Raw genomic sequence first — 13,528 nt, 5'->3', positions numbered from 1 at the left:
GCCTGTCACAACACTTAGAACATAAGAACATAAGAAGAAGAAGAAGAAGAGTTTGGATTCATATCCCCCCTTTGTCTCCTGCAGGAGACTCAAAGGAGCTTACAATCTCCTTGCCCTTCCCCCCTCACAACAAACACCCTGTGAGGTAGGTGGGGCTGAGAGAGCTCCGAGAAGCTGTGACTAGCCCAAGGTCACCCAGCTGGCGTGTGCGGGAGTGCACAGGCTCATCTGAATTTCCCAGATAAGCCTCCACAGCTCAGGCGGCAGAGCTGGGAATCAAACACGGTTCCTCCAGATCAGATACACGAGCTCTTAACCTCCTACGCCACTGCTGCTCCCTTAAGAACATAAGAACTGGCCTGCTGGATCAGACCAGAGTCCATCTAGTCCAGCACTCTGCTACTCGCAGTGGCCCACCAGGTGCCTTTGGGAGCTCACATGATGGTGAAAGCAATGGCCTTCTGCTGCTGCTGCTCTTGAGCACCTGGTCTGCTAAGGCATTTGCAATCTGAGATCAAGGCAGATCAAGATTGGTAGCCACAGATCGACTTCTCCTCCATAAATCTATCCAAGCCCTTTTTAAAGCCATCCAGGTTAGTGGCCATCACTACCTCCTGTGGCAGCATATTCCAAACACCAATCACACGTTGTGTGAAGAAGTGTTTCCTTTTATTAGTCCTAATTCTTCCCCCCAGCATTTTCAATGAATGCCCCCTGGTTCTAGTATTGTGAGAAAGAGAGAAAAATTTCTCTGTCCACATTTTCTACCCCATGCATAATTTTATAGACTTCAATCATATCCCCCCTCAGACGTCTCTTCTCCAAACTAAAGAGTCCCAAACGCTGCAGCCTCTCCTCATAAGGAAGGTGCTCCAATCCTTCAATCATCCTCGTTGCCCTTCTCTGCACTTTTTCTATCTCTTCGATATCCTTTTTGAGATGTGGCGACCAGAACTGAACACAGTACTCCAAGTGCGGTCGCACCACTGCTTTATATAAGTGCATGACAATCCTTGCAGTTTTATTATCAACTCCTTTCCTAATTATCCCCAGCATAGAGTTTGCCTTTTTCACAGCTGCCATGCATTGAGTTGGCATTCCCATGGAACTATCAACTAAGATGCCCAAATCCCTTTCCTGGTCTGTGACTGATAGCACTGACCCCTGTAGCGTGTATGTGAAGTCTGGATTTTCCCCCCCTATGTGCATCACTTTACATTTGGCTACATTGAGCTGCATTTGCCATTTCTTAGTCCACTCACCTAATTTATCAAGGTCCGCTTGGAGCTCTTCACAATCCTTTGTGGTTCTCACCACCCTGCATAATTTGGTATCATCTGCAAACTTGGCCACCACGCTACCCACCCCTACTTCCAGGTCATTTATGAATAAGTTAAAGAGCACTGGTCCCAATACGGATCCTTGGGGGACACCACTCCCTACATCTCTCCATTGTGAGAACTTCCCATTTATACTCACCCTTTGTTTCCTGTTCCTCAACCAGTTTTTAATCCATAGGAGGACTTCCCCTCTTATTCCTTCATTGCTGAGTTTTCTCAACAGTCTCTGGTGAGGAACTTTGTCAAAAGCCTTTTGGAAATCCAAGTAGTGACAATGTCCACTGGTTCCCCCCCTTATCCATACATGCCTTGTTTACACCCCTCAAAGAACTCTCTAGTAAGTTTAGGTAAGACAGGACTTGCTCTCTGCAAGTTCTAAAGCCATGCTGGACTCTTCCTTCAGCAGGTCTTGCTTTTCTAAGCATGTTTAATAATTTTATCTTTTAATGATAAATTCCTACTGAATTTGATTGCTCAGGAACAGATGTCAAACTGACTGGCTCTGTAATTTCCTGGGTCCCTCCTCCCAGAGCCTTTCTTAGTAAAGATTGGTGTGTGACATTGGCCTTCTCTTCCCTTAGTCCTTTCAGGGATGGAGAGGCAGATTTCAGGGATAAGTTTGCATATTAATGTGAGGAACATTCTCAGCAGTTTCAGTGCTTCTGAGCTCTTTAAGAACTCTTGGATGAATGCAATCTGGGGCCAGTGGGATTTTGGTAGCATTTAGTTTTATCAATGGCTGCCAGAACTTCTTCCCTTGTCTCACCACTATTTTCGCTAGTTCCTCGGATTCACTTCCTAAGAAGCTTGGTTGAGGTGCAGGAATTTTCCTCACCTCCTCTTTGGGTGAAGACAGATGCAAAGAATTCATTCAGCTTCTCTACAATCTCCCTGTCATCTTTTAGCACACCTTTGTTCCTTTCATCATCTAACGTGGGCTCTACCGCTTCCCTAGCTGGCTTCCCCTGCTTTTGATGTATTTCGAAGAACTGTTTTGTTGCTGGTCTCTTGATGTTCCTGCAGCCATGCGCTCTCTCATAATCCTTTTTTTGCCTCCCTTACAGCTAACTTGCTTCTCTTTTTTTTTGCCACCTATTTGTGTTCTCTCTGGGTATTCTTCTATCAGTTAAGTTGGACTTCCATTTTCTTAAAAGATATCTTTTTTTTCCTTTAATAATTTCCTCAACCTCCCTGTTAACACATGGTGGCTCTTCTTTTGGACTGGGCGCTGCCTTTCCCTAACTCATGGAACACATTCCAGCTGGAGCTTTTTTTAAGACTGTGTTTTTAAATAACCTCCAAGCATCTTGGACAATTTTGGACTCTCTTGATTTTTTTCCTTTCTCAGCTTCCTAAGACTCATCCCTCATCTTTTTGAGAAATTTCCCTTTCTGAAGGCAAATGTAACCTTTACATTAGTAGTTGTCACTTCCTGTTCAAGCAGATGCAGAGATACTGAATCTCGGGACAGCATTGTGGTCGCTGTTCCCCTATCGGCTCAATAACAACACTCTCCTCGACTCTCCCCAAGCACCAGGTCCTGGGTCCCACATAGAATTAGGATCTAGGATCACATCTCCCCTGGGTTGGTTCCACAACCATCTGCTCTAAGCCACAGTCATTTAGTAAGCATATCCCAGGAATGTTCTCTCCTTACTATGACCTGAACATGCATTTTTCCAGTTTATATGGGGATAGTTAAAATCACCCATTACCATGACATTTTTGTTTTTGTTGGCCTCTCTAATTTCTTTTTCCATCTCAGAATCCTTTTGTGCGCTTTGGTCAGGGGGACGATAATATATTCCTAATGTTAAACTATGCTTCACCCCTGGTATTGATATCCACAGTGCTTCTGTAGAGGAATCAGCTTCCCCTGCATTGTCTATTTTATGTGACACTATGCTCTCTTTGATGTAGAGGGCCACCCCACCCTCAATACGCCCTGTCCTATCTTTCCTGTAGAGCCTGTAACCTGGGATAACAGCATCCCACTGGTTCTCCTCAGTCCACCATGTCTTGTTATGTAAGAGCACAGCAAACCCCCTTCTCAGGATGATGGAGAGTTTAGACTTATACCCCACTTTTCTCTCCTGTAAGGAGACTTGAGGTGGCTTACAAACTCCTTTCCCTTCCTCTCCCCACAACAGACACCTTGTGAGGTAGGTAGGGCTGAGAGAGTTTTGAGATAACTGTGACTAGCCCAAGGTCACCCGGCAGGAACGTAGGAGCGGGGAAACACATCTGGTTCACCAGATAAGGCTCTGCCGCTCGTGTAGAGGAGTGGGGAATCAAACCTGGTTCTCCAGATTACAGTCCACCACTGTTAACCAAAGTTCATTCCAGCAATCCACCGTCTCTACTTTTATTACTGGTTAATCCCTTGCTGGTCTCTCCCTCGTTACGACTACGACTCATTACTACAAGTCTGACTTCTGTATTCTATTCGAGGCTCCCCTAGAACACAAAAATACCAGTTTTTTTGAAAACACATTCTTCTCCTCAAACTCCTCAGAAAGGATGGTAAATTAAACATTATTAGAACACTGACATTCCATTTCCTATTTGACTCATCTCAGTTTTCTAAGAGCAATTTAGAAGAAGACGAGTTTGGGTTTCAATCGCCTACCATTCCCCTCCCCACAACAGACACCTTGTGGGTTAGGTGGGGCTGAAGGAGTTCTGAGAGAACTGTGACAGCCCCAAGGTCACCCAGCAGCCTTCATGTAGAGGAGTGGAGAAACAGACACTGTTCTCTAGATGAGAGTCCACCTGCTCTTTACACCACACTGTCAACTTCCCAGTGCCTGCTGAGATGACATACAAGCCACATACTATCCTGCTAGTTCTGAATAGCGTTGCCTTTTCCCACAGCCGCCATGTGCTGACATACTTGTGCAAACTGGCCTTTTGAAGTTCATGGGGGAATTCCAAAACCATGAACTGGTGCACGTTGGTTGAAAAACTGAAATTTCCATGTTCTTCCCCAGGATTAATCTAGCATTTCAGTTTCATATGGTGGCTGTTTATGCGGTTAATTCAGTGCTATGAATAACTCCATAAGAGGGGAAGAAGGCCAATCCTATCGTATAGCATTAAAATACCAAAAAATCTTACTCCTTGCATTTATTTTTTCTAGCTCACATTATAAAATGTCATCATTTTAGCAGCAGTGGAGTAGTGGTTAAGAGCAGGTGTACTCTAATCCAGAGGAACCGGGTTTGATTCCCTGCTCCTACGCCTGAGCAGTGGAGACTTATCTGGGGAATTCAGATCAGCCTGTACACTCCAACACATGCCAGCTGAGCTAGCTCTGTGAGCCCCACCTACCTCACGGGGGGGGGGGGAATGAAAGGAGTTTGTAAGCCCCCTTGAGTCTCCTATAGGAGAGAAAGGGGGATATAAATCCAACTCCTCCTCCTCCTCTTCTTCTTCATGACCCAGGTTGTATGCATTCCAATGAACATGCCACCCAGAAATCATTGCTTAGCAGTCTTCATCTTTTTCCCATCTGCATTTAAACTGAATGGAAATAGTGCCATGCTTTCAGGTCGTTATAATATTAATAAGGCCCTCCAGGTCAATATAATATTAAGAAGGTACTCTGCAATCAGGTTTAGCCCCTAATGATACACCAGAACTCTCCAAACCCTACATGCATAGCTGGCAATGACAGAAAAAGGAACCTCAGAAATGGATTGAGTCTTCTACTTGGAAGAGCCTGGTTCATAGTTTGTTTGTTTTTTAAGATGATCAACTCAGAATTCCTGCAAAAAAACAGCCATTTTAATACACATACATGTCAGCTAGCACTATGCATAGTGGCCTTAAGAAAGAGAGAAAGGAATCTGTCTCATGGAGGTTTCTTGAAATGAGGTAGGATCACTGCAGGCTGGAAGCATGTGCCAAGTGTACTGCACAGAGATGAGATGACTGCAGAATAAATAGCCTCAGATGGCCTGCACAAGCAAACAGACTTTTAGGAGAATACAAAAGGACTGTGCCCAAAGCAGCAGCAGGAGGGGGGGGGGGCTGCCGATCGAGTTCCGGATCATTTTCAAAGTCTTGGTATTGACCTTTCAGGCCTTGAGCGGTGTTGGACCCACATATCTCTGAGACTGCTTCTCCCCATATTGCCCTACAAGGCCCCTCTGCTCATTGGAGGGGAACCTTTCATCAATCCCCGGGCCAAGAGCTTTCCGCCTGGCTTTGACAAGAGCAAGGGCTTTTTCAGCCCTGGCTCCGGCCTGGTGGAACAAGCTGCCGGGGGGGGGGGGGGGGGGTCAGAGCCCTGGAAGAGTTTTCGCAGTTCCGCAGGGCCTGCAAGACCTGGCTGTTCCACCATGCCTTTTCCACCTAGCCAGCCAGCCGAATGGCACAGAATATAGTCATCTTATTCCAGCCTCCGGGGTGGGGTGGGGGCCAGGAAGAGAACAGGGTGATCTAGAAGGGACTACATCTTGCCACCTATTTTTTGTAATATATAATTGGGATTGGGCTATAGTTTATAGCAATACTGTTTAAATTTTTGGATGGTTTCTATTTTAAACGTTTTAGTGAACTGTATTAATTAAACGTTTTCATGAATTGTATGAATTTGTTGTGACCCGTCCTGGGCCCTGCGGGGATAGGGCGGGATATAAATCCGGGGAAAAAAAACTGTATACGAATGGAAGCAAAGATGCATGCCACCACTGGCATTTGTGGAGAAAAGGTATTTGTTTTGTTAAGGTAACAGCCCATGTCAGAGGCTCGGGGCAACCAATCAGAAAGCTGAGGAACGTGCACACAAATGACTCAGAAATGAGACTGAACTACATGGTATGTAAAAGCTCCCAAACTGGCCTGACTTTTGCAAGGGGCAGCACAATCCAAAGCAATCTGACTTAGAAAGATGCAACTCGGTTTACAATTGCCCTGGAGCGGTCATTCAAAACGGATGTTCACATAGTGCTCCAGAAGCTATTTGCTTCATTACATGCGCTGTGTAAACCACTCAAGCAATATATTAAGTGATAACGCAAGTCATCTTTTTAAAAAATCAATATGCTCCCATTTCACCTTTCATACTCCAATAGGCCAACATGATAGCCTTACGTGCAAAGCCAGACCATTTTTTACCAGCTGCTGGTAAATGTTAGTCATTAACAGTAAATGCTGGTAAATGTTAGTCATTAACAGTATCATTATATTAAGATGAAAATGACAAGTAACTTCTCAGTTCAGTAAAGCTTCCCTTCGTGGTTAGGTGGAGGCAATAAAGTAAAGTAAAGTTTCCCCTTCAGTCATGTCCGGCCCTGGGGTACCACTGTGAGCAGTGATTTCATAGGCAAGCCTCTTTTGTGGGGTAGTTTGCCATTGCTTTCCCTGGCTATTCTTTACCCCCTAGCTATGAGCTAGGTACTCATTTACTGACCAAGAAATGGATGGATGGCTGAGTTGACCATAAGCCACCTGCCAAGATATTGACCCATAGGGGACTCGAACTCCTGACAGTGTGAGTGGCAGTGCAAGCACTTAACCACTACGCCACGCGGCTCCTACTTGCCTTTTTTTTTTCAGTTTAGTAGAATTTCCTTTCATGGCTAGGTACGAGCAAAACTTGCCACAAGGAACCAGATGGATGGATCTTTATGCCACTTTACAGTATTAAGAAAATGGATCTGTACGTCTCTCCTGAAAATTTACACACAAAGATATTTTAAAGCTACTAGAATTAGTTCCTGTTTTTTAATTTATTACTATGATTATTTGATAGACCGCCCAATCCCCAAGGGGCTCTGAGCGGTGTACAACAGCAAATCCAGATACAATACAATAGCAAATTTAAAAACAAATTATAAATTACCAATATAAATTAAAATCCCTTAAAATCACAATCACAAGTTTAGCACTCAGCGTCAAATCAACACGAACATCTTACACATTCTCCAGAAGCTGGGAAGCCCTAGGCTCGAAGAAACTGCTTTTAGCTGACTTGAGATAGCCTGAAAGGACATAAAGATGATTCTGGCCACTGAAGAGCACTTTGAAGAACGAAAGCTGCCGGAAGCCAGTGCAGCTGACTGAGAAATGTACAGAACGTTTGTGCACTGGGAACCCTGTTCTGTAATGAGAGCCAACAAAACAATCTCCAAGGAGTGACCTCAAAAGGATATACTTCAGCAGTCAAGTCCTGGATACAAATATATGAACACAGCACTGCTACCATAACTGCCTTAATGCCACCATTACATTTATATCGTCAGCATTACCTGTAATCACAAAGCTTGGGTTGATTGCCACACTGCTGCTTGCACACAACACAGTAGCTGCACAGCGGGACGTTGCCTCGGATCCAATGGTGGGTCATCCAGGCCCCACCTTCCCCTCTCATCATGATCTCCTTGCAGGAGAAACGACGGTCAGCCTTCTTCAGGCACCCTTCGTCGACACACAGACCGCAGCAGTTGCAGAAAGCTCCCTGCAGGATGTGCAGAGAGCAGACGCAGCAGTAGGTGGGCTGGCTGAAAAGGTCCACGTACTGCCAATCATGCTTGCTTTTGCGTAAGATGTCCTGCACCAGGCCTTGTCTCCGCGACCGCCGAAAGCTGCACCACAAGGTGATCAGTACGGGCACAACGATCGAGCAAAGAGTCCAGAAGGCTAAACTCCGTTCCACCAATAGTCCTGAAGAGGAGGTCGGTCCGCTGCTTTTGCTTTTTTCCATCCTCTACTGATTTACTCTCTCTTCTGTAAATGATGAACACAATCAAAGGCCCAATCAAAGGATGCTTTAGCATAAATTGTATTCAAACTCAAACTAGACCTTTATTAGGCATCAGGATGAAAAAGAGAGAGAAAATATATAATGTACAGCAAATAGGGCTAGTTAGACAGAATAATACGGCTGATAGGAGTATCAGGAGTCACTTATACAAAAGGGGAAGGTCAGAAAATTATTTCAAGGTATTAACCAGAAAGTTGGCCACCATTTCCAGTATCTTAGGATCCTGATTGTTCAGGAGGTAGTTCAGTTTGGAGAGAACGGGGGTGCCAGAGTTAGGGCCTTCAGAAAAAAAGCTAGGTCTGAATTCTGTGAATCTGGGGCAAGCAAATAAAATACGCTCTCTTCAGTGGTTGGGCAATGTCTGGTGTAGAGCCATAAATCTCTCTGGGGATAGAGTAAGAGGGAATGTATTCGTTCTTGCTCTAGTGATCACCCATCTCAGCTTAGGATCAAACAGTAATTCCTTTCCCTTCCTCTCTCTACAAAAGACACCTTGTGAGGTAGGTCAAGCTGAGGGAGTTGAGAGAACTGTGACTAGCCCAAGGTCACCCAGCAGGAATGTATAGGAGCGGGAAACAAATTTGGTTCACCAGATAAGGGTACACTGCTCTTAACCATTTGGGAATCAAACCTGGCTCTCCAGATTAGGGTCTACTGCTCTTAACCATTTATGCCATGCTGGCTCTCAATCCTAGTTTTCTTGAAAACAAATACATTCTTCTCCTCAAACACCTTAGAAAGAATGGTAAATTAAACATTACTAGAATATTGACACTCCATTTCCTATTTGCCATATCTCAGTTTTCTAATAGCAATTTAGAAGAAGATGAGTTTGGACTTATACCCCGCCTTTCTCAACTGTAAGGAGTCATAAAGTGGCTTACAAACTCTCCCCAGAACATTGTGAGATAGGTGAGGCTGAGAGAGTTCAGAGAGAATTGTGACTGGCCCAAGGTCACCCAGCAGAGTTCATGCGTAAAAGCAAGGAAACAAACTCAGTTCACCAGATAAGAGTCTGCCATTTATGTGGACAAGTGGGGAATCAAATCTGGTTCTCCAGATTAGAGCTCACCACTCCTAGCCAGTAAACCACACTTTATCCCAAAAGCTAAAGATATAGCCAGATGAGTATGTTCACTATCTGGCTATAGCTTATTTGTTTCCTGTTATGACACAACAAACAAAACAAAAACCTTGCACAAAGCCTACTGACAAAAGGAAATTATAACAGACATCCCAAATTCTAGACTGCACTTGCACATCTATAAATACACAACACAGGCAATTTTTTTAATGCTTACAGACAACCAGTAATGAAAGAAACAAGGTTAATGATGACTAGTTAAATTACCCCTTAACACACTCACAACCACGATGGTACAAACGGAGATTCTGCCCACTTCCATTGTGCATTTGTGCATCCTGTGTCACTTCTCATCAACAAGGGCAAAGCCAAAGATGGGAAACTTTAGCAACTCCAGATTAAGTCACCTGAAAACAAACCAGCAAAAATAACAGTGAGTTTCACAACAGCTTAAAAACTAACATTTTAGTCTAGCATAAGCTTTTGTCCTTCAGGTCCAACACAGCAGCTCCTCGTGAGGCAGTGCTTTTATGCAGAAAATATGGGAAAACGCCAATGTGTAATATAAACACAAGATGCAAAGGGCAATGCCAATGGTTGTATTGGCTGGACGCTACTGTCACATGCCAAAATATCAGAACTTTTGTATCTGTGGATCTCTGACACTGGAGGATTTCCCCCATTATATATTTGATCACTGTACGCAGAACCTAGGGCTAAATGTCTTGCCAGGATAGCTTCTGGTTTCAGTATCTAATGTCAAGAAACTAATATTTTTGCTATCAGATTTGGATAAGTATGTTTTTCAAAGAATGTCTTTATATGGTCCAATGTGGTTGCTAAGAGAGAAATGATTCTTGGCTGCTGTTTTACTGGTATATTTTAGCCAGTTATATATATGGCTGCTCTCATATTGATACAATTGCTGCTGTGTTTAATGGCCTACAGATACAAACAAATAAATTCATTAATTCACAAGATGCACAGGGTGAAATGTAAGTATGCCAAACTGAGTTAAGGGAATAGTCTTTCAGCGCTGATTTTTGATTGTTATGTTTTAGTGGTATATTGCTTATATTTTAAGCCATGTATATTTTAATTTAATTTATCATGCATACTCGTGATGCTTTGATACAATTGTTGATGTGTTTGTAACAGCCTACACCTACATATAAATAAATTCATTTCACAAGAAGCACAGGGTGAAATATAAGAATGCAAAATGGAGTTAAGGGAGTAGCCTTTAGAGCTGATTCTTGGTTGTTATGTTTTATTAATATACTGCTGCATATTTTAAGACGGTGCTGCATATTTTAATTTAATTTACCACACATACTCATAATATTTTGATACAATCGCCAATGTATTTGTAATGGCCTACAGCTACATACAAACACATCCATTCATAAGAAGCACAGGGCAAGATGTAAGTATGAAAAATTCGGAGTTATGTCAACCCTCTAAAAATAATATTCCGAGTTAAGACTGAAAAAACTCCTCTAAAAATATAAAAACTTCAGCAACAAAAATTAGGTTTATCCTTTCAATACCCTTAAGGACATCACCCCCCATTGGCTCACGTGGGACAGCCACGACTAAATTTATTTTAGGGCTACTACTACTAGTTAAGTAGGTCATGATGTATCTCTTGCTCCTACTACTCTTCGCAGCAACTACAGTCAGGGGCAGTTAACCCCCTTCTACTAGGTTGCTCCTGGACCACCACTAGTAGTAAGTCTGCTACCCCCACCCCACGTTACCCAAACAGGGCCTGGCTCCCGCCCACAGTCCTACCTCGAAGGACTACAGCAGCAACAAACACAACCGGCGCGGGCCAACTGATGGGAGGCGGAAACGGAAGCGGCCTGCACGGCTGAGCTCTACCAAGAGGCGGAGCATCCGCGGCGACAGCAGGGAAGCTGCGGATGAGGGGTTGCTAGGAAACGGGCAGCCAATCGCAAGCCTTCTGTCGAAGAAAGAGGTCGGGCGGAGGATGCTAGAGGGCAAACCTAGAGGCGTGGAAAGGATGGAGTGAATTACGGGCCTTCGGCGCATGCGCATGCTCGTTCATAAGCCTCACCGTCTCCAATAGGATTACTGTGCAGCGTAGGGCGCCTCAGCCACTTAGCATCAATGGTAACTAGCACGGCAAAGCCTCTGACAAAGTAGACTGTAGTCCAAAAAAAAAAAAAAAGCTGATGTTGGAATGAAAAACGTCTTATTGTTTAAGATGCCTCAAGACTCCTGTTACTTTCAGGCTGCTGTGATGGCCCTATAGTTTCCCACGTTACCTTAAGAAATCATTCAAACAACTTGGTAAGGGATAAAGTAAGGGACCTCTGGATGGGACATAATCTCTCTCTCTTCAAAACCTCATATATAAATGTCTGCCCAGGGAGAAGTTAACACATGCATCTGGCAAAGAAGAGTCTACTCCAGAAAGTTTGGGTGCTGAAAGCCTTCGACAATACATACTCCAGAAAGGTTTACACTTGAATGAAAAACTTTTTAGTGTTGAAGATGCTGCAAGACTCTTATCGCTTTCAGCCTGCCCTGATTGTTGCCCCGGTGTTTCTACGAGTACCTCGCCCATGTTATCTTAAAAACATCATTAAAACAACTTGGTAAGGGATAAATTTGGATTTCCGGCAATGTTCCCTAGAGCAGCTTCTGTGTCGTGTGGCCACAACAATGCCACTGTGTGATTACAAGTAATGCCAAAGGTTCCAGTGCAATTGCAACACTGAGGTACATAGCAATACTATTTATGCCTAGGGCTTTTGTGTATGTGCCTGTGTGTTTGTGTTTTAAATGCTGTAAAGCTGGTTCTGATGTATGGTGAGCCTCTCAATCTTCCTATTGTTAACAGTCTTGCTCAAGACTTGCAGACTGAGGGCTGTGGCTTCCTTTATAGCAGAAGAGTTTGGATTTATACCTCATCTTTCTTCTCACAATGTACAATAGCCTCAGTTTCATGATTTAGCTTCTACAGAAAGTTCAGGCTTAAGAACCTATTGATTTGGGTGGGGTTTTTTGGGGTGGTCCGCGGTGTCTGTAAAACACTTCCCCAACACCACATTTCTAGGAAAATCTATTGTACTCCTGTCAGCTTTCTTCATTGTCCAACTTTCATACCCGTCCATAGTAATGGGGACTACTGCAGCATAAATTAACTTGATCTTGGTTGCTAGTGATATCTCCTTACATTTAAGAATCTTTTCTTGCTCCTTCACAGCTACCGTTCCCAATCTTCCTCTGATTTCTTGGTAGCAATCTCCCTTTTGGCTGATGGTGGAGGCAAGGAACAGAAAATCGTGAGCAATTTCTTCATTATCAACCTCAATGTGTAATTGTCCTGTAGTCATCACTTTTATCTTCTTGGTGTTCAGCTATAATTCTGCTTTCTCTTAACCTTCATCAGTTCCATTACTATCAACTTTTAGAAATGTTTAAAGAGGATGATAAGAATGCTGGTTTTAGTCCACAAGTGACAGACTTTGAATGTAATCTATGTTCAAATAATGACAAACTGCTGGGATTTGGCAAGTGCCAGTCACACAATCCAGTAGTGAAGGAGTTAATTGTTGCATGCTAATTAGTTAGTGAGGTCAGAAGTCAGTGACCAGGTAATGGATACCTATTGGTCAAGCAGATGTGGCATGGGATACATGCAGATCTACACGTAGACTATAGATATATAGTATTTGTTACTCTCTGCACATGCTCTCTAGTAGGTTGTTAGCCATGTGATAGTCAAGCAGCAAGCTGACTGAAGGAGCTAGCTAGTTGGAAATATATTTCTTGTTTTCTATCCAAGTTACCCTTCCCTGTTTTATAGCTAGTAAACCTTATTTTCAGTAAGCAACTGTCTCTGCATCTTTATTGTGCTAACTCTGCATAAGGAAGGAGTATGAGCTCCATATCACAAATTAAAACCATACAACGCAAACTGATCACTAAAATGTACAAGATGTTACTAAAATGGGACACAGAAGATGAGGTGCTCAAATCTGTAATGACTAAATGGTCTCAAAATGTTGGCCATGATATTCAGATGGAACAGTCGGAGAAATTATGGGAAAATGGTTTAATGATGTATAATGGGTTGTATGTATGTATGTGTTGTTTTTTGTGTGAGAAAATAAAATTTTATAAATTTATAAAAACCTTCAGTAGTCATTTCAGTTCTCCACTATTTTCTGGTAGTAATGCAGTATCATTGGCATATCTCAGATTAACGCATGTTAATATTCATTACACCAATTTTTACTCCTCCTTCATCTGCATAAAGATTCAATAGACAGGACCTGACTATTTTAAAATGTCCTCTGTAGG

The 13,528-nt window shown here is 43.2% G+C and overlaps 1 protein-coding gene across 2 annotated transcripts in view; it reads right to left on the bottom strand.

Annotated features, from left to right (window-relative positions):
* DGKE (diacylglycerol kinase epsilon) overlaps window positions 1–11,071 on the bottom strand; it is a 51,312-nt gene extending 40,241 nt beyond the window's left edge. The window contains exons 1-3 of one of the 2 annotated variants that reach the window (XM_048492284.1): window positions 10,988–11,071; window positions 9,461–9,600; window positions 7,595–8,072 (exon numbers count right to left, since the gene is read on the bottom strand). In XM_048492284.1, coding sequence (XP_048348241.1) covers window positions 7,595–8,049 — 455 coding nt within the window. In that variant the 5' untranslated portion in view covers window positions 8,050–8,072; window positions 9,461–9,600; window positions 10,988–11,071. The remainder of the gene's footprint in view (window positions 1–7,594; window positions 8,073–9,460; window positions 9,601–10,987) is intronic. The other variant, XM_048492286.1, reaches the window with a different exon arrangement.
* Window positions 11,072–13,528: the final 2,457 nt, after the last annotated feature.

Source organism: Sphaerodactylus townsendi, linkage group LG03, assembly GCF_021028975.2.
Source record: "Sphaerodactylus townsendi isolate TG3544 linkage group LG03, MPM_Stown_v2.3, whole genome shotgun sequence".
In the NCBI taxonomy this organism is placed as follows: Eukaryota; Metazoa; Chordata; class Lepidosauria; order Squamata; family Sphaerodactylidae; genus Sphaerodactylus; species Sphaerodactylus townsendi.
This window is presented reverse-complemented; position numbering and strand designations above follow the sequence as displayed.